The following is a 24,746-nucleotide window of genomic DNA, read 5'->3' as shown; positions in this document are numbered from 1 at the left end:
CCACTATGTAGCCCTGGCTAGCCTCAAACTCACAGTTCCTGCCTCAGTTTCCTGGACTACTGAGATAATAGACATGAGCCACCATTCTTGCTTTGAGGTTCTAGACATCTAGTGTCTGATATAAGCCATGTCAACACCCTTGGGCATAGGATCCTAAAGGTATTGCAACCGGAGTACACACCCTGTTAAGTTAGCAGAGATTGCCACTCTGGAAGCGTCTGACTAGTCTCTAATGACAGCCTTGGATTTGGAAACTATCCCTGCAATGACATCCCATTCTTGAGCGTTCCCTTTGAAGAACACAAACCAACGCCTTAGTAGATGCAGATGACCTTAAACTTGAGAAGCTTTGGACTGCTTTTAGCATCTACCTGAGACATAGGCTGCAGTGATACACGTTGACACACACTAGCCTAGTAACATCTGCCGTTCAGAGCATGGACTGGGATGAAGTTCTGACGGGGGGGGACTGGGGTTTGCCCTAGTCTGTGGGTTCTCATAGGATGGACTTGCAGAGAAGTCTTGCAAGCAGAGATTAATTTTTATGAAGCATATGTGAAGAAAATGTCCTAGAAACCGTCTTTCCTTCTTGCACATTCACAAAGTATAGTAGCACACCCAAGGCTCTGAGAGGTTCATCGTAAACTCACTTCTTAAGGTTTTGGTTTGTTTGCTAGAGACGGGGTCTCAAGTAGCCTTGGTTGGCCTTCAACTCACAATACAGCTGAGGCTAACTTGGAACTCCTGATCCTTCTGTCTTCATCTCCCAGACGCTGGGATTATAAACATGAGCTGCTGTGTCTGCCTACACAGTGCTGTTTGTTTGCTTACTTGCTTTGTAATGCTGGGAATTGAAGCCAGGGCCTCCCATGTGGGTAAGTGCTCTGCCACTGAGCTGTCTCCTCAACTCTCCACCCTTGTTATTTTTAGCAATAGTACTCTTCATGAATAATGTCCGCCAGCAGCCTAAAGAGCTACAGCCACAGAACACACACCGAGAAATGCTGCTTTAGTGTGTCCATCCGTGCAGGTTCAGCTCCCTATAGTCAAACTGCCAGTTCACCTAAATAGTATATTGCACTCATCATATTACAAAACAATAACACATTAAACCCATATTATATGATAGGCTACAACGATTAGGTAAAGCATATAAGTAAATCAATTATGTGTACACTATTGCCAAATGTTAATCCATTAACTAACATTTATATTTGCATATTTAAAAAGCTAGGTACAAGTGAGGTATGGTGGCACCCATCTGCAACCCCAACATTCAGGAAGCTGAAACAGTCAGGGAGAATTGCAAGTTAGAGGCCACCCTGGACTTGTAAAGGTGAGTTCCAGCCAACCTGAAATACGATGAGACATTGTCTCAATAAAACTAAAACTAAGTAATTAAAAATAAAAAAAAGCAAAGTGGTTTTTTGTTTTGTTTTGCTTTGTTTTTTTTTTTGCAAGCCCAGCATCATGAGGCATATCTGTAATACTGGCATTTGGAAAATACATTCTAGGCCAGTCTGGGTCAAATGAGACTGATGTAGTTCTTGGCCTTTTGGATTGCATAAGCGAGTAACATGAGGAGAACTTTGAGCTCAAGTTGGCAGTCTACTTCTGTTTTGTTTTGTTTTTTTTCAAAATGGGATATTCACATTATAACTAATTATCACTGTTTTTTTTCTTCCAGAAAAATGTAGGAAAGGCACAGTCTCAAGACTATACATAATTCTTAAGATTAAGTACATCTAATTTTAATATAAAAATTTTACCAAACTTGTCGTAATTTTTCTCATTTTATTAGCATCATTTTGTCACTCACTGATTCATAGACTAGTGTTCTGGAATACTAGAAAAGTGTCTGAAACATGTCCAAGAGAGTAATATTTGGACTCTTCGGAGAAATCCCTGTTGATCATTTTAGCTGCGCTGCAGACCTCTGAAGATCTCAGTCAGACAACATGATTTATTGACTCATCCAGGCGCTGGAAGAAAAAGGCCCAATTCCTGCTCTTGAAAGCTAATGAATACAACATGCGCTGATCACTTACAGATATTTACTGACAAATATTCACAGACATATTACAGAGAGAAAACTTCAGTGCTGAGGGCATGTGACGGGAGTGTCCAGAAAAGGGCGGTGTTCATCAGGGACTATACTTTTTTTTCCTTTTTCTAGAAAAGAAGAAACAAAGGCAGAACGGTTAGAGAACACCGAAGTAAATCAATGTAAATAAGGCCGGATTCTGCTGACCTTGGGGTCAAATGCCTGTTCTTATTTGATTGTGGTCTCCATGTGTTTCTGATTGAATTTCCAATCGGGACAGAGATGACAGGACTTGTCGGCCATGGGTGGCTGGATCTGGTGTCAGGCTTCCTTTTGTCCACTTACCTTCGTGCAGAGGGAATCAGGAAGCACAGACGTGACTTTGGGTTTCCACCCAGAGAGGATTCTTGGTGATTTTCAATAGACAAAATATTATAAATAAAGTGGTTCCAAATAAAGGGTGTAGGACCTTCCTGTGGATAACGAGCCCTGAAGATGCTGCAGTCCTTTGGTCCCCCACATACCTTAAGTTCTCTCTAGATCCCCTGTAATACCTAATTCAATGTATGCTAGTTCCCCATAGTATGCTGTTTGGGGGAAAAATCTGTACATGTTTGATAGACTTTTTTTTTTTTAATGAATGTTTTTAGTTCATGGTTAGTTAAATAATGAGGGAGATGCAGGACTGGGGGATGCCACATTTGGGAATAGAGAAGGCCTGCTGTTTACTATAGACAGTTCATAGAAGCCAAAGGGGAAACCATGGAACAGCAGAGCCCGAGTTTGAACTCAGGATGCTCTGGGTGCTCTAGAACATTTCTGTGAGTCCGTTTACCAGTGACTGGGGCTGGAGAGATGGTTCAACGGGTGAGAGCACTCACTGCATGCTCTTCCGAAGGTCCTGAGTTCAATTCCCAGCAACCACATGGAGGCACACAGCCATCTGTAATGAGATCTGGTGCCCTCTTGAGGGAGAGACCTGGTCAGTCATATATAGGCTGCCCATGCACGCTTCAGCATTGCCAGGGCATACATTTCTTTCTTTTTCTTTTTTTTTTAACCAATAAAACACCAATGGCCAGATGAAATAACACAGCCAATCCTAATAAACTATTATATGTGCAGACACAGGAGGAAGAAAGGAGAGGGCTCACTCTGCTTTCTGAAGAAACAAACAGGGAACTGAACAAAAGAGACAAGCCCATGCTTTTGAGGAAACAGTGAAACAGCTAACGGCCACCTGGAAAGACTGGTTACATTTACCAATTTTTTAGAAGTCATTCACTGATTAGTTTGAAGAGTCAAGTATTCCCCTCAATGTGAAGGAAAAGCTCCTTTGTGCAGAAAAATCGCTTAAAACTTTAGAGATGTACCAGCAGAGAGCTACATGTTACGATGCCCCGTGCAGTCATCATAGGCAGAAGACAGAGAGAAGGCTTTGAGGACTTAGCACGGATCTTGGTGAGCTTGCCAGTCAGAAATCTGCACAAGGGTCTAAGAGACTGCAAAAACCAGGTCAGCGTGTCAGGAGGACTTGAGGATTTATTCCCAGCGAAGCAGAGACTCGTGGTCTTTGTTTCCCTTAAGAAAGGATTGTTTTTCGCTTGTTGTTGATGTCCTGTGTGCTGGGTGCATTCCCACAATTCTTGTTCTGCACTGGGTTTGTCATCTGTTGGGGAAAACAGTCTCCACCCCCTCCTCAATTTTAGGTAAGGGGCTACTGAGGACCAGGGAATGTGGGAAGAGTGGGCAAGTGTAAATACATTTTCATTTATTTGAAGTAATTTCAAAGCTCTTTGGACCCTTTTATCAGTGTATGTGCTGGTTAGGTTTTTTGTTTGTTTGTTTTTGTTTTTTGGTCAACCTGACACAAGCTAGGGTCATTTGGTAGAAGGGAACCTCAATTGAAGAAATACCTCCATCAGACTGGCTTGTAGGTAAGTCTGTGGGGGCATTTTTCTTGATTGATGACTGATGTAGGAGGGCCCAGCCTGGCAGTCAGTGCCATGCCCGGGCAGGTGGTCTTGGGTTATATACAAAAGCATGAGAAGCAAGCCAGTAAGCAGCACTCCTCCATGGCCTCTGCATCAGCTCCTGCCTTTTGATTCCTGCTCTGACCTCTCTTCATGATGCGGAAGCTGTAAATTGAAATACATGTTTTCTTCCTAAGCTGCTTTTCATCACGGTGTTTATCACAGTAACAGAAAGTAAGTTTGTACTTTACCTTCTGAGAAGTGTCTGTCTGTTTGCCCACTTGTTGATTGGATTGGTTTCTTGGGTGTTTTAATTTTTGGCATTCTTTTAAGATCCTAGCCATCAACAACCTAAATTTCAAAAGATGCTGGGTAGTCAAAGCAATCCTAAATAAAAAGGTAATGCAGGAGGCATCACAATACATGATTCTAAGTACCACAGAACCACAGGAAGAAAAACAGCCTGGTGTTGCCACAAAAAGATGTAAATCAAAGGCACAGAAGTCTCAGAAACGAATCCATGCCCCAGCAGCTACAGCTGTCCCACTGGAGCACACGCTGGAGAAAAGATGGCCTCCAGCTCTTGGTGCTGGGAAAACTGGAATCTACACGTGGAAGAATTAGACTTGATCTCTGTCTTTCACCCTACCCCCAAATCAATTCAAAATGTAGCAAAGCCCTAAATGTAAGATACACAGACCTCTTACACTGTCAGAGGAAAACAGGAAAACCCCTTCATGATAGAGGAATAGGGAAGGATTTTCTGAAAAGAGCCCTTAAGCCCACGGGAAATTAGGGTACGAACTGACAAGCAAGATTGAATGAAATTCAAATGCGTCTACACCACAAAGGAAGAAACAGAGCAAAGAGACAGCCCACAGAACAGTGAAGAAACTAAGCTTGATGCCTAGTTTTAGAAGCTTTGAGCGACTGCAGGGAGAGGAGCCAGAGACAGGAGGATGGCGAGCGCACCAGTAGGTGGCGCCTGTTTCTTCCGGCAAAAAGTATGATTTGCTCTCAGCCTGGAATCTCAGGAATTAAGGGTAGTCCTTTCGTGAAGTCCGTGCAAGTGACATAGATCACGTCATACTTTTAGTGCTGAGTCGATGACATCACTAGTTCCACTAGTCTGCTGCCTACACTATCACAGGTCGCATTACTGTATGTATGATAAAGTTGTATCACGTCCACAAGTCGCCCCAGCCTCATTTCCCCAAGCCAAGTCTTTGGTGCAGTCCCAGGAAATTGGCTCTCAAGGTGTGGGAAGGGAATGGGGCATTATCAGTCCTTCAGCTGGGTGGCCTTTAGGTGCCTCTGGCCCTTCCACGTGGGGCAAACCCTGGCTCGGTGCCCACTGTAGGTCACCCATGGCAGAACGTTTGCTAGCAGACATGTCAGTTCCTGTGTCCCATATGGACAAGGAGAAGGTGCGCATTGAAAATCTCATAGCATCTAGGCTTGGGTTTAAGATGTGACCTTTTGGCCTATTAGGTCTTTGGCTTTCTAACTCTTTGGGTACCACTATCTTATTTGGGGCTCAGTGTTCTCCCTCATATGACAAAACAATGTATTTTATCAAAAAACTCATCCTTTCTCAAAGTCCTTCCTTTAGATTTGTCTATTAGCATTTAAGTCTGGTCCCTGTGGTCTGCAGTAAAGGTTCAAAACTTAGTGACTGTGGGCTGCGAGTTCAAGTTCCCTCCCACTTTTGTAGGGGTGATTGCGCTCGTTTCTTAACTTCCTCTGTCAATTGAAGGAAGCAGTTTTTCCATTCACAGACTTCCTGGATTCAGAGAATTTGTGTGGTAAGTACCTAAATGCCAGGGGGCGTCAGTGAGGGTAAACCCACAGTGTAAAAACTGCCCTGTGGGGGGAACTCTGGGTCAATCATCCTGAATTACTCTTCCTCCCTGTCACCTTATATTTCAAATCGCATCTCTCGTCTCGCCCCGGTTTTCCCAAATGGCTTAAAAAAACAAAAACAAAATAATAATAATAATAATAATAATAATAATAAAAACCCTGAGTCGCACACGTAAATCCGAAGGGGCCAGAGTGAAAGTCCCCAGGAACGCGCATCCAGTTCCAGCCAGCGTCGGGGGAGGAGCGCGCAGAAGCTGCGGAGGAGGGGCGGCGGGCGGGGGCGCGGGCAAGGGCGCGGGCGCGAGCTTGAGCAGACACACGCGCGCGCGCCGCCGCCGCCGCGCCGCAGCCCTCGGCTTCTCCGGCTGGAAACCTTTGCAATTGAGCCGCTGCTTCTAGGTCTGCGCCGCCCGTCGCCCCTCCCGCCATCCCGGGGCTTGCGAGAGAGCGCAAAGGGGACTCAGGGCTGAGGGGAAAACCTGTGACCCCCGCGCAAGAGCGGGGCGGGGGACCGGGAGAAGATGGCGACGCCGGGAAGCGAACCCCAAGCTTTCACGCCCGCCCTCTCGGTAACCGCCCTGCACCCGCACCTCCACCAGCACCACCAGCACCACGGAGGCACTGGAGGAAGCGCGGGCTTCAACCTGCCCTTGAACCGTGGGCTGGAGCGCGCGCTGGAAGAGGCGGCCAATTCTGGGGGCTTGAACCTGAGCGCAAGGAAGCTGAAGGAGTTTCCCCGGACGGCAGCCCCGGGGCACGACCTCTCGGATACGGTTCAGGCAGGTGAGACGGGCCGGGGCTGGCCGCGCGTGTGCGGGACTATCGCACCGTCCCGCCGGGCCCGAGTGTTGGTACTAGGCTGGCTTGGCAGGAGCGGTTCGATAACGTGTGCGATGATTGCAGCGGGCACAGTGGCCCGTCTGGCCCGTCGACCCGTGACCCTGGTGCAGGAGCTCAGGGATGCGCCTACGAGCTGTGTCTGGCGCGCGGGAAGTGGGAGACAGCAGGCGACCGCGAGCTAGTCCGGAACATGAAGCAGGTCACCGACCTCTCCATGAAGTATTCTGTGTCCCGGTGGGTGGGAAAGCCCAGACAAAGGTGGCCGGCCCTCGGTCAGCCCCGTCCTTTCCGCGCGGTGTCTTGGCCCCGGCCACGGCGCCGCGCGACAGTGGATTGCTGCAGCCGGAGAGGCGGTGCCAGCCTTGCTTCTGCGCCTGTGCGAGCAGAGCCTGGTGTCTGGCTCTCCCGCCCACACATTTCGGTTCCCTCCACCGGGACTCCCCGGTTCTCACTAACCCGGCCTTTGCGGGGGCCCTGCAAGGGAAGCGTGGCGTAGTAAATGGAAAGTAATTAAAGTGAGCCTGTTCGCCAGTGTGAGCCCGGCAAGTTGTAACTCGCGCCAAAGAGCAGCCGGCTTCTTCAAGTTGTGTCATGTGTTGACATATTTCGGAGATGTCTGCTTTCCCTTTGGTAGTCGGAGTTGTGGGAGCGGATCCATAAACAGGAAGGAGGGTGGTGGAAGAGGGTTGGGGCCTTGGGATCCGTGCAGATCTGACTTGGTTTCCGACCATCCGGTTCCGTTCTCTGAGGGACAGTTTGTACCCCTGCTAGCGTCTAGCGTTTCTTGGGGCAGTGGGTGCCCCATTTTTGAGCCATTGCTTAGACCTCACGACTGTCTTTGCGTCTTCCGAAGTGCATCAGGTCTCTAGGGTTTTGAATTCTTGACTCTCCTATCAGGATCTTTCAGCTTCCTCTTATAAAGGAAGACTAGGGGGCGGGGCCGGGGGGCCCGGGAGGCCAGCTGCGCCTTTCGGAGGCTAGGTTTCTCGTTAATGCCATAAACATTTATCAGAAGGCCTACTGAAGATTTAGATGGAGTTCTGAGTTCATTGGAGGCCAGAAGCACTCCTCTGGGGTCATTAAACGGTGATATTTGGACTTCAGGATTGTCAGGAATGGGCAAGCAGAGGGGAAATTCCAGAACTTAGTTCTCAACAGCTGGAGAGATTCTTGATAGGACCTCATAGTTACAGCTTCTCAAGTAGAAGTTATTCTTAAAAGTCGCCTGAATCATTAGCCTTAAAAAAAAAATGGTTGTGTACTGCAGAAAGTGGAGCCAGCAGGACCAGTATCAACACATGTTTGTGCAGCTCCGTTGCAGGCTGAGAGTTGTTTCGACGCTTTAGTATTGCTGATGCTTACTCCTGAAGTGGGGGTAAAGTTGCCATATACGCTGTGCTTGCATTTCTTTGATAAAACCAGTGCAAAAGTCCGGGGGGGGTAAGGTGGGGGATACATCTTTCAGTTACAGTCTGTATGAGTGGTCAGTGCTTGTAAAAGGTCCTCTCTGGTTTCTTCTGGTTCTGTACGGTCTGGGGTTTGCAGGTGTTTAATTAGGAGCTTCACATATATTTAATACCCCATCAGAGTCCTAACTAGTTAAAATTAAGAGGCTTCATGTTAATTCCGCAGCCTAAAACACTATTATCTCGGGGGCAGAAGAGGCAGAAAGGGTGGCAGCTAAGTTTGCAGGCACTTGAGGCAATATAACGAAGAAAAAAATAGTAGTGAAGAGTCAATTGTAAAATGTAATACTCACATGTGTTAAGGATTGTTTTCTTTGACTCAGGTCAAATGCTGAGTGTAAACACACATATTCTCTGTTCTTTAGAAATGCTTAGATTAGACCTGGGGACTCCACCCTGTGATCCCACGATCTGGAGGTCAGTCTGGACTTAACAGTGAATTCCAGGCCTGCCTAGGTTACAGGGTGAAGCCCTTGACTCATTCCTCATGCCTCCACACCCCCACACCCCCCAAAGAATATATTTAATTGAGCATTATTCGTGTGAGAGCAGCAAAGCAAAATAAAGACATTCGTGGGTGGTGCTGACATTTCCTACACGGAAGGGGTTCAGCGAGTTGATGAACTTTTGGCAATAACAGATTCCATGCAGCTAGTGGTTTCTCCTGGGCTCCAGCTGACTATCTAAGGATGGCATATGAGGATCTCTAAAACCTTTTCATCAATTTTCCTTGGTAGTGGGAAGTAGAGAAAGCTGCCCTCTCCCTGTTAAGTTAATGTATTGTCCTGTAAAATGTAGCTTTTCCAGCAGTCGCCTCTGCAGGCAGGACTGCATGCTTGGGCAATACAACTCTGAGTAGAGAGATGCAGACTCGGAGACTAGAGACCCTGAACTGCGCAGTAGAAGTCTAGGCCCTTGTCACCTGAATGCACGCACTTCGCTAACACGAACAAAACAAAACGAAGACAAAAACCCCTCTTGCTCTCACTTTGAGGCTGCTTATTTACTTGAATTTCACTCAAAATGAGGTTTGTTGTGCGATGGCAGGAAGTCTTTCAGTAGGTTTGGCAAGAAGGGGGATGGGGGACAGTGGCACAGGTGTTCCTGTCCTGCCCAGATTAGAACTGGCGTGGGCATGGTACCTATGTGGTTAACTGTGAAATACTTGGTATCAGAAGCACATGGAGTCTCATTTCGAGGTGGAGAGATTGACCTGGAGAGAAACCAGGCAATATTGCTCAGGTTCCTACCCCTTCTGAGACATGGACCAGTGATTTGAATCCAGATGGCTCCTCCCTAGTGTTTGTGTTCTGAAGGCTCCTGTTAGGCAGAGGTTCATAGAGAATAGGGCTAGAGTTTGCTAGGCTCCTTGGAGGTTCACTCCATAAACGTTCATCTCTTCTCTCATTCCTATGAAGCTTCCACTCTGGTTTAAGGAAGGGATTGGGAGATAAAGAAAACAAAACAAAAAAATGGTTTATCTTGCAAGATGAGTAAGAGGGGTTTTTGGATGCGTGCAGTGTCTTTGTTTTCTAAACACACAGGCTGATTCGCACGGGCTGGAGGTTGCTCATGACAAGAGCACATAATGACCGGTCACATAACGGAAGCACAGAATTGGACCTCATAAGAAGCCCATGTCAGCGAAGCACCCCCGTTCCTCTAGCATTGGTTCATCACATAACATCAGTTCAGATGGAGATTTCCAAAAGTTTGCACTTATGACTGACATAAAGTAGATTGAAAAGAAAAGAAATTTAAAAGCGACTGGCTGCCTGAGCCTCTAGGAAGTAAAAAGAAAACCCTCCCTCACACAAGACTTTGGAAACACTCCTTGAAAACTGGTATTGTTTAGCCAGGCCTGGGTGGCACGTGCCTGTAATCCTAGCACTTGAGGGGTGGAGGAAGATCAGGAGTTTAGGGTCATCCATTGACCCTACATAAGACCATACCTTGAAAGAATAAAAAGGTTGGTATATTGTGACTGAGTGGCAGAGTTCATCATTTTCGGTGTTTCACTTCCCAAGATCAAATGAGAGATGAAGAGCTGGTCTGTCCAGCCACGTAAATACTCACAAAGGCTGGGGCTGATGGGACTGGCCTGCCCCAGCTACTCAGGACCGAGCCAGGCGGATCACAGTTTCAGCGGATCCAGTTTGCCTGTCTCAAAACTGAAAGTTCAAAGGGCTTGGGCTTTCACTGGGTGGAAGAGCCCTGTGGGCACGTGTGAGACAATAGGCTGAATGGTTCAGGACCTGGAACGTTCTAGGCAAGTGCTCTGGCATTGTGCTACTCCCAACCCCTGCATCTCCCCCCTCCCCCAGTGTGTAATTTTGTGTTTGATTGGGGAGTGGAGTCGCGAAGTGTAAGGTGTGAAAAGCAAGGTAGGAGTTGCAGGAAACCACACAGGCGAAGTGAGTGTCCAGATAGCGCCAGGCACCATGTGCAGCCTTCAGAGATTAGGGAAGGGTTCGGCAGCAGAGGTAGGATGCCCTTCAGGGTGTGCAGGATGGATGTGGGTGGACGTGCCTGCCCATGAACATCCTGTGGTTGGAAAGAGGAATCTAGAACGGGGAGGGAGAACCTGTCATTAACGGAAGAGAGGGTGTTGAGGCCTGTCCCCTGGTCATCTCCTCTCACCCCACTCCTGCCTGACAGTGGGAGTCAGCTCATGGAGTTTTTATTTGGTGTTGTTTGAGGACTCTGGGAAACCTCTGAGGCCTGGGTTTTGTCAGCTGGTGGGACTGTCATTCGCCCCTGTCTGACCCTAGCTCTCTTCAGTGTCAGAGGATTCAAGACCTGGGGGCAGGCTTATCTGCTACAGGCTGACTTCCTCTACCCCACACCCATCCTGTAGGCACAGAGTCCTTGGATATGAGCATATTTTAGACATTGGAATCCCTACAGGGCTTGAAATGAAATCTGGTTTTGATATCATATCATGCTGTGTTCCATAATTTTGGTCGTGAAGATTTTTCAGTGTTAAATATAGTGAAGCCTTTGAAATCACGTTTTCTTTTTCTTTCAAGCGTGTGCCACCAGGCCTTTCTCTTAAAACTTGTTTCTTAAGACACGTGTGGTGGCGCACCCTTTTAATCCCAGCACTCAGGAGGCAGAGGCAGGTGGATCTCTGTGAGTTTGAGGCCGGCCTAGTCTACAGAGTGAGTTCTACGGCAGCCAGGACTGTTACACAGAGAAACCCTGTCTTGAAAACATCAGGAACAAAAACAAACAAAAACACTTGTATTTTTTCATGAATATATCTAGGTATTGATTTTTTTCTGCTATTGAATTGATTTACTGCTTATTGATGACACTTGACAATTTTTATTAATTTTTAGAGATTTTTTTTACATGTATATAATCTATTTAGATCATGTTCACCCCATTGCTTTCTCCTTTGCTCTGCCGCTCTGGCCGAACCCCTCCTTGCAAATGAGTCCCCCTTCTCTTTCCATGACTTTGTGTGTGCGATTTCCCTGTATTTAATTAGGGTTGATTGGCTGGTGGCATAGCGACTGTTAAATTGTCCGTGTTCTGTTCACCGTTGCCCTGTGCTTATGTGGAGCGTTTGTTCGTTGTTTGTATACCCATCCATTCAGGAACCACTGGCGGTGTCCCTTTCCTTCCCATTCCCATTCTCTTCTGCTGCTGATTAATTCCTTCCTTGCCAGGGCACAGAGGACTTCTGCTCCTAAAGCTTTTAATGCACTGTGATTCAGTATGCACGGGGGATGTGAATCACGTCCAGATGTGCTCGTCCCCGTGGTGCGGTGCGGCCCAAGGGTCACTACCAACACGCGTGTTAGACTGCTTTATTGAAGAGCCGGTAGCATATACATGCTTCCGAAATAGTAACATACAAGTATAGGCCAAGACACCAGTTCATCATCAAAGAATAGCCCACAGCTGTTAATCTTGGTCTTTGAACGGAGTCTGTTAGAGGTTTCGTGAGTCCTGGTAACATCTTTAATGGTTCATTATAGGCCCAGATTTGCCTCCCGTCCAACCACTGACAACTTTTTATTTCAAGCGTTGACGAAGAATATTTGCTTTTTTACTGTATTGGTTAGTGACTCTGTGCCATCAGTATTAAAGGCTACATAGATAGCCTGACTCTTGGAGTCAGTTCCTAGCTTTGCTGAGACTCCTCTGCTTTGCTCATCTTGGCCATTGCTTGATCAAACCAAAATCTCCCCCTTTTTAAGTGAGCTTTTCTGTGCCCCCCTCCTGTGTTCCAATACATTGCCAGTCTTATATATAAAACCCCTAGATACTGAGCAGTGTTTACTTCCTGTTTCTGTCTCTGTTGTTGACTCCCTCGTGCTTTGGTGTTAACTGCAGTGGTCAAGTTATAAAGTTACAATGTATTATGAAATTGTTAATAGCTCACTGGTCTCACACACCTGCTATCAGGGGTTGAGGCCAGCCTGGGTTCTGGAACAAGGCCCTGTCTGAAAAACAATACCAAAAACAATAGAAGTTTAAGTTTGTAGCCATAAAACCGGACTATATTCCCATAGCTGAGTTGTTTATTGGCAAGGTGGTACAGCTCTTGGGGAGCCCAGCTCCTTCCTGTCAGTTGCTCCTGTTGTGTTCCGTGAAAGCTGTTTGTGTGTGTATGTACACACGTGTGTTCCTGCGTATTTGACTATGTGCATGCATGGTGTATGTACACACTTGTGTTCCTGCGTATTTGACTATGTGCATGCATGTGCCAGAGATGGAGGATGTCCTGTTTCTTTTGTAGCTCTCACCTTTTGAGAAAGGTCTCTTCCCTAGTCTGAGCTCAGCCCCTGGCTGTAGGGATCTGCCTGTTTCTGACTCCCCCCCCCCCAACCTCCGCAGGGCCTAAATGGGGGTGCTGGGGATCTGAATTCAGGTCCCCAAGGTTGCATGCCATGTACTTTACTGACAGAGCCTTCGCTCCAGTTCCAAAGTTTCTATTTGTGCCGGACTTTGCTATGATAGGTTTTTTTTTATTTATAATTATTAAAAGCGATGAGAACAGAATAGAACAAACAATAACAGATTTCAAGAAAGAAAAGGGAAAAAAGAAGTTGGAATTCTAAGTTAGACTTGGTTTAGGAAAACTGGTTCTGTCAGAGTAGAAGGGAGGGTGAGGCATGCTTGTGTTGTTTCCCTCTTCCATACACTGTAGGAAGAAATGATGCATTTTAAACCATGAAGTAACTGAAAAGACCATGAGACTGTTTACCTGAGCAGAAAGGTGAGGGGAGAGTTAGACTGCTCTTGCGTATTCTGGGATTGGAAAAGAAGGGAAATGCGTTTTATTTTTTATATGCCTTATGCATATAAATGTTTTTCCTGCCTGTATATTTGTGTACCGTGTGTGTGCCTGGTGCCCATGGAGGTCAGAAGAGGGGGTCGGATGCCTTAGTTAGAACTGTAGATAGAGATGGTTGTGGGACACCATGTGGAAATGAATCTAAGGCTTCTGCAAGAACAAGCGGTCTTGACAACTGAGCCAGGAGATGTATTTTTTTTTTTTTTTTTTGCCTCATCCAGCTTTTATTCAACTGGGAACATTTGGCAGCTGAGCTGCAGAAGGGAAACCAAGGCAAAAGGGTAGGTGGAAGACACGGAGGAATTCAGGGAGAGGTGAGGAAGGGGGCAGAAGGGCAGGGCAGGGTGTGTGCACAGGTGGATTCTGGGGAGGCACACCCCCTCACAGAGGCGATCTCTGGCCTGACTTGGTGGCCGCAGGAGCATCGAAGAAGGACCACAGGTCTTTGAGACATTTCAGTCCTTCCTGTCATAAGGCGGCTGCCAGGAGGTCTCAGGACCCTGCCTCCAGGTCTCACTGGCACTGAGCCAGGGCAGCTTTGATGGCGGCTACCAGTTTCCGAAACTTGCTTTCTGTATCCACGTAGCCATCACCTCTCTTCTTGGAGTGAACCAATTTCCCTGCTACTGTCACTTCAAAGAACCCGGTGACCTGGGGAGTCCCCTCGCCACAAATGTCCAGGCATCCGGGGAACTCATGTTCTAGCTTCTCCTTGAGCTGGAGATACTTGGGCTTGTAGCCTCAAGCTCCACAATACACAACTCGAACGGCGAGCGCCATTGCTCCAGATCGCATCCCCGCACAGCGCGAGGACCCGACCCACGAGCAACGAGGACCTCGAGGTCTCCAGGAGATGTATTTTTGATACGAATTCTGTGTGTTCACAGTTGCCTTGGTTGTATTCTCCTATACTGGCTAAATAAGGAGAGTATAGTCCCGGGGGGTGGGGGATGGGGCAAAGACAAAATCAAATCAGAAGTTGTTTCCTCCCTCTCTTCCTCTTCCCCTACCTTCCTCTCTCCCTCCCCCCTCTCTCTTTCCCTCTCCTTCCCTTCCTTTGTTTCTTCCTTCCTTTCCCTCTTAAGACAGAGTCTCCCTGTGCAGCTTGGCCAGCCTTTAATTTTCCCTACAGCCTTGAACTTGATATATGGTCCAGACTGGCCTTTCGTTGAGGTCTCCCTGCTTCTGCTTTCCAATGTTGGATTTTTTTTTTTTAATTATAAACAATTGCTTTGCAGTCGATATGATTTTGGCTGCGGCAGGTGACCTTGCTTGACATGAAGCCAGCAGACTGCATTTAGGTCATTTGGGAATAGGTGATGGATCGTGGCATCTTCCTTGAGGCTGGCTTTTCTCCCACTTTCCTTTGCTCCCTCTGCTGCATGGGCCTTAAAAAGAGCATGGGATGAGATGAACAGGACGGGAGCCTTCCAAGGACTCTAACGTTTTCTCATCGCTGGTCCTTTCCTGATCCTCTGGCTTCCCACGTGACCTCGATTTTCGACCGCAGACCCCTGGGCACTGTGCGTTTGCCACGTTACGTGCTCCACCGATCCTCTTCCGTACTTTTGGTGTCTGTGTGGTCTGGTGTTCCGTATTTTTGGTGTTTGTGTGGTATGGCGTGCCATACAGCTTGTGTATGCCTGACCTGGTGCTGCAGTCCGGCTTAGTTCTGGTTTAACTCACTTATCTCTGTCGGCAGCAGTGACAGTTCAAAGTTACACCTTGCCTTTCTAGACTGTTTGCATGTTGCTTTTCCATGTCATCAGCCACGCGTTCCCACTCTTCACTGCCCTGCGGGATTGTGTATGCCCAGTTCATATTTCATGCAGTCCCAAAGCAAGCTGTGCTCCCCCCCCTCCCCCCCGCCCCACCAGCCTCTTCTTGAGCGTTTCTGTGTGGAATCATATGTTACTCCAAGGCATATTTGTGTCATTTCCTCACGCTTTTGTACTTCATTATTTTCTTCTTTGGGTATGGGAATCTTCCCTCACAGTGACTTTGCTCCCCTGGTTTTTGTTACCTGTGGTCAGTTGTTGTCCAGAAATATTAAATGGAGAATTCCAGAAATAAGTCATACATTTTACATTGTATGTTATTCTGAGTGGCATAATGAAATGAAGCTTCGTTCTACTGCATCCTGGCCAGCATCTGAGTCACCTGGCTGCCGGATGTAGCTTTGCTCTATATGCTATTAACCCATTACTTACGGAGTAGTCTTTTTGGTTATGTGGTCCTCTGATGTAGTAGAGCAGTCTTGTGTTCTGGGACCCGTCATGTAGTAGTGTCACCCAGCGTCAGTGAACCTTGCTTATCTTACGTTGTCCCATTGAATGGGTGCTGTGTCTTCTTAGGTTGAGTATGGTATAGCAGGTATTACTTGTGTGAGTGTGCTTGTGAGTGAATGTGAGTGCATACGTGTGTGTGTGTGTCTTGGGGGTAGAGACAGACATGGCCTGAAGGGATGATTTTGGGGAGATGGTTCAGTAGGCAAAGTACTTGTGAGGACTCAAGTTTGATTCCTAGCTCCTATGCTGGAAAAAGCCAGGTAGGATGGTGGTCTTAATCCCAGCGCTGTGGGGACAAAGCCAGCTGGATCCCTAGTGCTCTCTGGCTGTCCCGGCTAGCCTGCTTGATGAGTTCTGGGCCAGAGACCACGTCTTAAAAAAGGAATGGAGCAGAATAGTACCTGGGGATGTTCTCTGGCCTCTGCATGTGCAAGCACACACGTACACACGTGCCTGAACACGTACACACGTACACACGTGCCTGCATACACGTACACACGTGCCTGCACACGTACACACGTGCCTGCACACACGTACACACGTGCCTGCACACGTACACACGTGCCTGCACACGTACACGTACACACGTGCCTGCACACGTACACGTACACACGTGCCTGCACACACGTACACACGTGCCTGCACACACGTACACACGTGCCTGCACACGTACACACTTACACACGTGCCTGCACACGTACACACGTGCCTGCACACACGTACACACGTGCCTGCACACGTACACACGTGCCTGCACACGTACACACATACACACATGCCTGCACACGTACACACTTACACACATACCTGCACACGTACACACTTACACACGTGCCTGCACACGTACACACGTGCCTGCACACACGTACACACGTGCCTGCACACGTACACACATGCCTGCACACGTACACACTTACACACGTGCCTGCACACGTACACACGTGCCTGCACACATACACACGTGCCTGCACACGTATGTGTGTACATACCCCACAAGAGAGACCACATTTCTCACAGTATTTTTATTTTATTAGTTATTGTGTCTTCATATATGCTTTTGTTTTTAATTACATGTATTTGCGTGTGTGTGTTTATATGAGTATGTGCGTTTGAGGGCAGGTACCAAAGAAGGCCTGTAGAGGGCACTGCTACAAGAGATTGTGAGCCCGATGAGGGAGCTGGAAACCAAGCTCAGGTCCCCTGTGAGAGTAGCAAGGGCTCTTTACTGCCGAGCCGCCCCTCTAGCCGCTATTAGTTGCTGTTTTTTATGTCCTGCTTTGCCTAGTTTGGAAATTACACTTCAGCATAGGCGTGCGTTGACATGCATTCTGTATACAGAGTTGATTACCACTGTGTTTTCAACCACCCATCTTGGACTTGGACCATTTCCCCTCTCAGGAAAAGGGGAAGTGCACTGTTTTCTCCAGGTTTAGGTTTCTTCCTCCTTCCCTGGCTCATGAAAGTGGCTAGACAGGGGCTTTCCTGATTTTCCTGGGTGTGCCTTACAGGTTTGCCTCCAGAATAGTGAGCTGAACTCCGGTGCTCGTCTGACTTTTCTGCCCCTGGGCTCTGCACTTTCCGCTGCTATCTCGGATCCACCATGAGTTTGCCCTCTGCTTGTGTATTGTTAGCTCGTCTGTCATTTTCCTGGTGCTAGCTTTATTGGACATCAGGTGACCTAGAAGGAATTCTGGAAGAACTGGGCAAAATTTTTATGGAACCAAAGAGCAAATAAAGAAACTGGTAAATAAAACCTGGGTGAGCTGGCACATGGCCAGTGATCTCAGCACTCAGGAGAGGCTGTGCCAGGAGGCTGTTATGTTTGAGCCTAGCTTGGGCTACACTGCACGTTTCAGGCCAGCCTAAGCTACATAATGAGACCCTTTGGCGAACACGAAATCAAACAGCAGATGCTTGTGGAGCTTTGGAGAAGAGAGAACCCTTATTCACACAGTGTTGGTGGGAATGTAAATTAGTGTAGCCACTATGGAAATCATAGTGGCGGTTCCTCAAGAAAACAAGAAATAGGGGGCTGGGGAGATGACTCAGTGGTAGAGAGCACTTACCGCTCTTGCACAGGACCTGGGTTTGGTTCCCAACTTTCCATGGTGGCTCACAACTGTCTGTAATTACAGCTCCAGGGTATCCAGGTCCTCTTTTGACCCCTGCAGGCACGTGATGCACTTATGTACACTGAGGCATAGCCACATACGTGTGCACTGTATAAGCCATGAAATGGAGCTAGCGTGGATCTAGCTGTACCTGTCTCAGATTTACACTTCAAGGAGTTCATGTGGGTGTGCAGCAGAGACATGCCCATCAGTAGATAGATTTTAAAAGGTGACAGATATACATAATGGTGTCATACTCTGCCACCAAGAACAAGATGCCATTTGCAGGAAAACGGATGGAACCGGAGCTCATGTTAAGCAAAATGAATCAGGCCCACAGTGATGAATGTTGCTTGTTCTCCTCTCGAATTCGGAATGTAGACTTTTAAAAAGAAGCACTCGAAAGTAGAGGGGACTGTTTGAGAAACGGGAGGAGCCCATGGAGAGGGGTGGGGGTTTGAAGATCAGAGCACACATGATGTTCATGCATGACGATGTGATGATGCCCATTGTTTTGCACAGTGAATATATTCTAATAAACGTGCAGATAGAAAATAGTCAGTTTGTGGTGTGTGCGCGTGCATGTCAGAAGTATACAATGTGTGTCTTCCATCTTGCAATTTTTTTAAATGTATTAAAGTCTGATTTTGTAACTTATTGAAATCTTATCTTTTTAATTTAAAAATTTCATTTTTAGATTTTTAAATTTTATGTTTAAATTTTGAGTGTTTTGTGTCTATGCAACATATTCGTGCCAGATAGAAGAGGGTGTCAGATTCCCTGGAACTGGAGATACAGGGGCTTGTGAGCTGCCTTGTTGGGACTAGGAATCAAACTTAGCTTCTCTGTAAAAGAATGAGTGTTCTTAAATGCCTTAAAACTTTGTTACAGAGAAATTGTATATATATATATATATATATATATATATATAAAATCACATTCTAGTTTATTTTTTTACCCTCACTGAATGTGGAGCTCATGGTTTAGGGTGTCAGCAAGCTCCCGGGATCTGCTGCCCTGGAGCCAGCCACACAGCCGCAGACCGTGGTATTTGGCAGACAGATAGAAGAAAAATAGAGGTGTAGTTTTATCCACGTCATAGACTCTGATGAAGAGGAAAGAAATAATACATTTGAAAATACTTCACACAATTAAGCATTCTCATTAGTAAGTGTGAACTTGCCTATCAGGAGCCCGAGTGGTTCAAACTGGTTTTCTGTAGCTTCTAAGACTTGACCAGGTTTTATCTTTATCTCTGAAAACCTGTCTCTTCTTATCTCTGAAAACCTGTCTCTTCGGTCAGATAAATCCTGACCACTGCTTTCTTTGCCTGTGGAACGGGGCTAATAATACCTCAGAGTTGTGGCGAGGGTGGTGATTACCCAGCTCTGTGGGGCCAGATATTGCTTCAGTGTGTGTTCTTTGTTTAGCGCTAACCAGGTGTTTTGCTTTGAGCATGGGCGGGGCTTAGTCACCGTTGGCCACGCCTTCCCATTGCCTTCCAAAGAGGGAAGAGGGTGGCTAGAAAGGTAGAAACCGTTCCTTCCGGTCTGCTAGTGAGCCCTATAGGATTCTCTCATTGGGCCAAGGTCACGTAGCAAGAGTGGTGGCTGCTTGAGCCAGTTAGCCTCTCATTGCCTTGTGTGAAAGAGCTGTTGCCGTGGTCAGGAGGCCACGCTGTAAAGGAGGGGAGGCTTCTGTCCCTCTGTAAGGATCTCAGCTCACACTCCACTAGTCCAGCCTTGTGGCAGACCCCCCAACGATCAGAAAATGCTCTGAAACCTCTAATGACATCTGGTCCAAAGCTGGGGAGAATGTCATAAAACCCACAGTAGTTCCGGATTAAGCATGTTAGTTCAGGATTTTACTGCCTGTGGTTTCGGGGGACGCGCACAGGTCCCTTGTGAGTTGACTTCCAGGCACTTAACAGTCCTGCAGAGCAGTCGTGGTCCGCAAATTGTAGGGCACAAAGTTCTTTTCGTAGCAACCTTTGTGAGTGAGAATTTGCTCTTCCAGGTTTCCTGTGGAAAGAATGCCAACCCAGGAAGGGCCGTTTAATCCTAGCAGGGGCAGGCCTTTGTGTTAATGGTGAATTCTTTCATCTTTGTTTCTTGCGTTTCTGGGTGTGTATGAGAATGTATGCATGTGCCTGTTCGCGCATGCACATGTGTGTCTGTGTGTGTGTGTGTGTCTACGCGCTCACAAGCGTTCCTGTACAGAGGACAAATGTCAACCTTGAGTGTGGTTCCTTGGGAGCTGTTCTTCATCCTTTTTTGAAGGCATGATCTCTCTTTGTCCCGGAGATCATCGATCAGGCGAGGCTAGGTAGCCAGCAAGCCCTGGGTTCCCTCCTAACTCCACTTTCCCCAACGCTGGGATTACGAACTGGCACCTGGCCTTTTCGCGGTTCTGAGGATCGAACTCTGGTCCGCATGCTTGGCTGACGTACACTTTACTGACTCGTATGTCTTTGGGGACACATGACCACAGTTTTGGAGTGGTACCCTGAGTTCTGAGACATGGCCATCAACCCGTAAACCAGGTTCCTGCCGCTGGAAGATAGTTCTTTTCTCCTAGTCATCCCCAGTATGTGCTAGAGGGGTCTCCACCCCACCCCTAGGCTCCTTGGTCAGTGGGCCCAGGCAGGGGGTAGCTCTTCCACACTGGTGTGGGCAGCAAAGACTGCCGCAAGTCAGGGGTGCCTTGAGTTGGTTCTGACACTGAGAGGCTGCTGGGCACAAAATGTCCCAGCTTTATATACTTCCCTATTTATTAATTTATAATGTAGGTCTAACTGACACAAAATGTCTTCAAACTCACTGTGCTTTCAAGTGCTGGGACTGCAGGTATGTCCTACCACGCGTGCGTCCCTGCTTTTTAATATTTGTTATCTTACAAACTATAAATTGTAGAACTGGAGGGAAGTCATTCAGTGTGTCTGCTTGGGTCCTCTGTAAAGTCACAAGGGACATACTAGAGCTCCACAGATTTGGCTTAGGGTGGGTGACCAGCAGAAGCCTAGGTCCCATAGGGACAAGTGGATTAGTTTTCATCAATCAAGGCAGTGCTTAGAAAGTGCCAGTCTGTCATTGGCACGGTGCCGGAGAGCTCAAGTTGCTAGGACTTGAGCTCCAAAGGAAATGGCACTTCACTTTCTGTGCCTCAGTTTCCCCAGTGAGAAAGGAGCGTGGTGATCCTTGGGTTACTGTGAGGAGTAAATGACGGGTTATACGAGTCGTTTAGATCAACACGGGGCACGAGATCTGCCATTCCGAGGCATCTTTAGAGAAGATATCCACGCTTTAAGGATAAGAAATCCTGTGACATCAGCAAAGCAATCTCAGTACCCTGAAAGGCTGTGTGTGAGCTGGCAGTGTGTGGGGGTGATGCTTCTACTCCCCTGACAGACTTGGAAAGATGGAAGTAGGTCGTAGCGTTCCATATGCAGGCCAGACAGATGGTGAAGTGTTTTTCTTGGGTTCCACTACTAGTCTGGTACAGACAGAACCGTGGTTTTCTCTCTCTCTCTCTCTCTCTCTCTCTCTCTCTCTCTCTCTCTCTGTGTGTGTGTGTGTGTGTGTGTGTGTGTGCGTGTCTTTTCCATTCAGTCCTCAGCCTGACCATGGTCTTCCATCTAATTTGACAAAGGTATCCTGAGGGGAGTGAGTTGGTAGTGAAGAATGTGCACATTGGGTCTGCATTCCTGAGCCACACAGTAGACTGAGGAGCAAGATGTAGCATTCAGCTCTTCTGTCTGGTGAACTGAGGGGCTGGGGAGGATAGCTGAGCCTGGGAGTACTTAGCTGACCTCACTGTCAAGACTTATTACTGTTTTGCCTTTGCATTGAAGTTTAATCAAAATTCATTTCATTAACCCCGCTCCCCTGAAGATGTTGTTACAGAAACTCATGGGAGGGGTACTTTGTGTTAAGTGGTATCACTCGTGGGTTCTGGACCCTTGTCATGGTTCTTACTGGTTCCCAGGTCAGCCTTAAGCAACTCGGCATCTTTGCGTCTCAGAAGGGAACTCAGGTGGTCCAAGTATGCTGTGAGCAAGCAAAGGTGGTACCCAGCTTGAGCTCAGCTCTTGCAGAAGGCCTTTGGCGGCACTGGAGGAATGGATGAGAGGGAGGCGTGAGATGAGATGATGGGACAAATGAAACTTTGGGTACTAGAGATGCTGGAGTCCGTCCTAGACTGATTCCTAACAGGGATTCCTAACCCGGATGACATCTCATGTCCTTCTGAAACAGTGTGCAGAGGGACTGTGTGCAAGCTGCGGAGAGTCCAGCCAGAGCCTTCCCCGTGTGTCATGCCAGCTATTAACTCCTTTGGTAAAAAACAAGATCTCAAGGAAGGAACTTGTTATTTTTTAAAAGGATAGATACGTATTAAAAACCTCTAGCTGTAATGACTTGGAGCAGTCATTTAATAAAGGATGAGACAATAAAAATGTAGATATATATGTTTATTATTTCTTGGGCATGAACGTTTCCTAGACTATACAAACTGTAACCCACTGGATCTTTCATTGACCTCTTACTAGATTTTAATCTCTCTAATGAGAAATGAGCAAATATCAGTTTGGTCAGAGACCAAGAAGTTCAGGGTCCGGAACATCGCAAAGGTCTACTTTCTGAAAGTTGTCTTTTTAGGGGACAAGAATCATTGATTTGATTTCTTAAAAATGCGTCTTATTCAGTGCATTGCTTGGTTGCGCTTAAAATCTTCTAAGTGTGGAGCCAGGCCCGGGAGGGTAGGCCTGGAGTCTGAGCTACTGGGGAGGTTGAGACAGGAGAATTGCTAATTTAAGACTAGTCTTAGGCATAAAGTTAGTTTCAGAGTCAGTCTGGGCTAGTCAGGAAGACCCTGTCTCAAAATAGGAAGTAGTAAAGAGGGTTGGAGATGTGGCTCAGTGGCGTTCCCTAGTGTATGTGGATTATTCAGTCCATCATATTGCTCCGAAAACATAAGGAAGCCTAAGTGGGCAGAGGGTATGGCTCAGTGGTTGAGTGCTAACATGCTTGAGCCCATGGGGCTTGATCCCCAGCCCTGGAAAAACCCTAACATTTTATTGGTTTGCAGTTTGAATCTATTTTGAAAGAAGACTCCTTTCTCTCTTTGCGTAGTTCTCTCAGAGACGTGGATGGTAATCTAGCCATGCAGTTTAAAGTAGCCATGCGTGTGTGTGTGTGTGTGTGCGCGCGCGCGCGCGCGCGAGCACGTGTGTATGTGCATGTGCATCTTTAGAAAGCTCAGATAAATCCAAGTTAATTTTAGTTTTGGCTATGGTTCAGATAATGCTTTCTGGTAACTGTGGAGTACTTTCAGGAATATTGCTACAGGGTTGCTACATCAGTGACCTACACTCCTCCACAGTTTACAGCCAATTGCAAGTCTTTATTCCAGCTGGCTGGGGCTACACTCCCGGCATTTCAACCTAAGTGTAGCCCGGAGCATTTAGACCAAGGGGCTTTTAAAGACAGAACCCACCTCCTGTTACCAGCTCAGTAGTTGCAGGGAGGTTCACAGAGCGTGCATTTTCACCTGAGCAAGATAAGTGGCTAGCTGGAGGGCGTCCTGCAAAAGCATGTGGTTTACCTGAAGCTAAGAGAAATTAGTTGGGGCATCTTAACCTCGGGTCCTAGAATAGAGTCGGGTGATTTTCTCCGGGATTCTCCAGCAGGAAAATCAGATTCTAGTGACACCTGCAGGGGCCTCAGCAAGAATATAAGGTGGAGGAACCTTTGCATTGTCTCTCCCTGTCACAGTATTATGTATCATAATCTATATGTCTATGAGTCGGAATATGTTAAATGTGATGTATTTTATAAAGCTCATTTGGGGGCTGTGAGGACGTAACTTTTGTCCGACCCCCTGTACCCCACCCTGACTGCTTTCTTGAATTGCTTGGTATGTTAATGAGACTGGATAGCTCCTCAGGCAGGGTGGGTGTTCTGAGGTCACCTGCTTGTACCCTTCGTGCCTGTCCCTGGGGAGGGCTAGGGGCGAGGATTGTGAGGATTGTGTAATCCAGCCAGCGCTCATAGTCAGACAGCCCTGGAATTTCTAACGTGGCTTTACAGGGTTCTGTGTTTTTATTTGTCTGTTGTTTGTTTGTGGTGACTCTGGGTCTCAGACCCTTTCTCTCCTTGCATAGATAGCTTGTATTTGGTGTTACTCAGTTGCTGCCCACTGTATTTTATTTTTGAGACAGTGTTGGCCTGGAGCTTGCTGATTCGACTCGGATGGCTGAGCAGTGAGCCCCGGGATCCTCCTATCTCTGCCCCCCCGTGCTACACCGCGCAGCGTTTTCATATGGGTACTGGGGACTCAGGACAAGCATTGCACTGACTGAGCCATCCCCCCCAGCCCTGTTTGGAACCTTTTACCCACACGTGATAGAATGAATGGCTTGGACAAGCTCCAGCACGTTGGGAAGAAAGATTTTCACTTTTGCTCAGTCTTTCACTTTCTGTGAGAACATCCTAGATGCTATCAGAGGTACCTCAGGGGATGCTCATGAGTCCAGGTTAACTGAATGATTGTCTTACACCATTTGCTCTGGTTTAGTTACTAATAAAACCCCCTTTAACACATCTAACACACCACCTAAGTTCTGTATAGTTATCCATGCACATAGGACATGGTTGATGATAGACACCATCCTTAAAATTTTCATCCTATCTATCTATCTATCTATCTATCTATCTATCTATCTATCATCTATCTATCTATCATCTATCTATCTATCTATCTATCTATCTACCTATCTATCTATCTATCTATCTCTGAAGTAATAAGGGCGGCGGCGGGGCTGCGTCCCCAACACCCCAGCCGCCTGCCCGGCTAG

General features: G+C 47.2%; 1 protein-coding gene and 1 pseudogene across 5 annotated transcripts in view; one reads left to right on the top strand and one right to left on the bottom strand.

Moving 5' to 3' along the window:
• The first annotated feature begins 6,184 nt into the window (after positions 1-6,184).
• Lrch1 (leucine rich repeats and calponin homology domain containing 1) overlaps positions 6,185-24,746 on the top strand; it is a 189,620-nt gene continuing 171,058 nt past the window's right edge. For all 5 annotated transcript variants that reach the window (XM_041666903.1, XM_041666887.1, XM_041666912.1 and 2 more), the window contains exon 1: positions 6,185-6,663. In XM_041666903.1, the coding sequence (XP_041522837.1) occupies positions 6,402-6,663 (262 nt within the window). In that variant the 5' untranslated portion in view covers positions 6,185-6,401. The remainder of the gene's footprint in view (positions 6,664-24,746) is intronic.
• LOC121457868 lies at positions 13,687-14,336 on the bottom strand (annotated as a pseudogene).

Source organism: Microtus oregoni, unplaced genomic scaffold (genome assembly GCF_018167655.1).
Source record: "Microtus oregoni isolate MIOR12 unplaced genomic scaffold, Mior012 000001F_ref0000356, whole genome shotgun sequence".
In the NCBI taxonomy this organism is placed as follows: domain Eukaryota; kingdom Metazoa; phylum Chordata; class Mammalia; order Rodentia; family Cricetidae; genus Microtus; species Microtus oregoni.
Note: the sequence above shows the minus strand (reverse complement) of the source record. Positions and strands in the feature narration are given on the sequence as shown.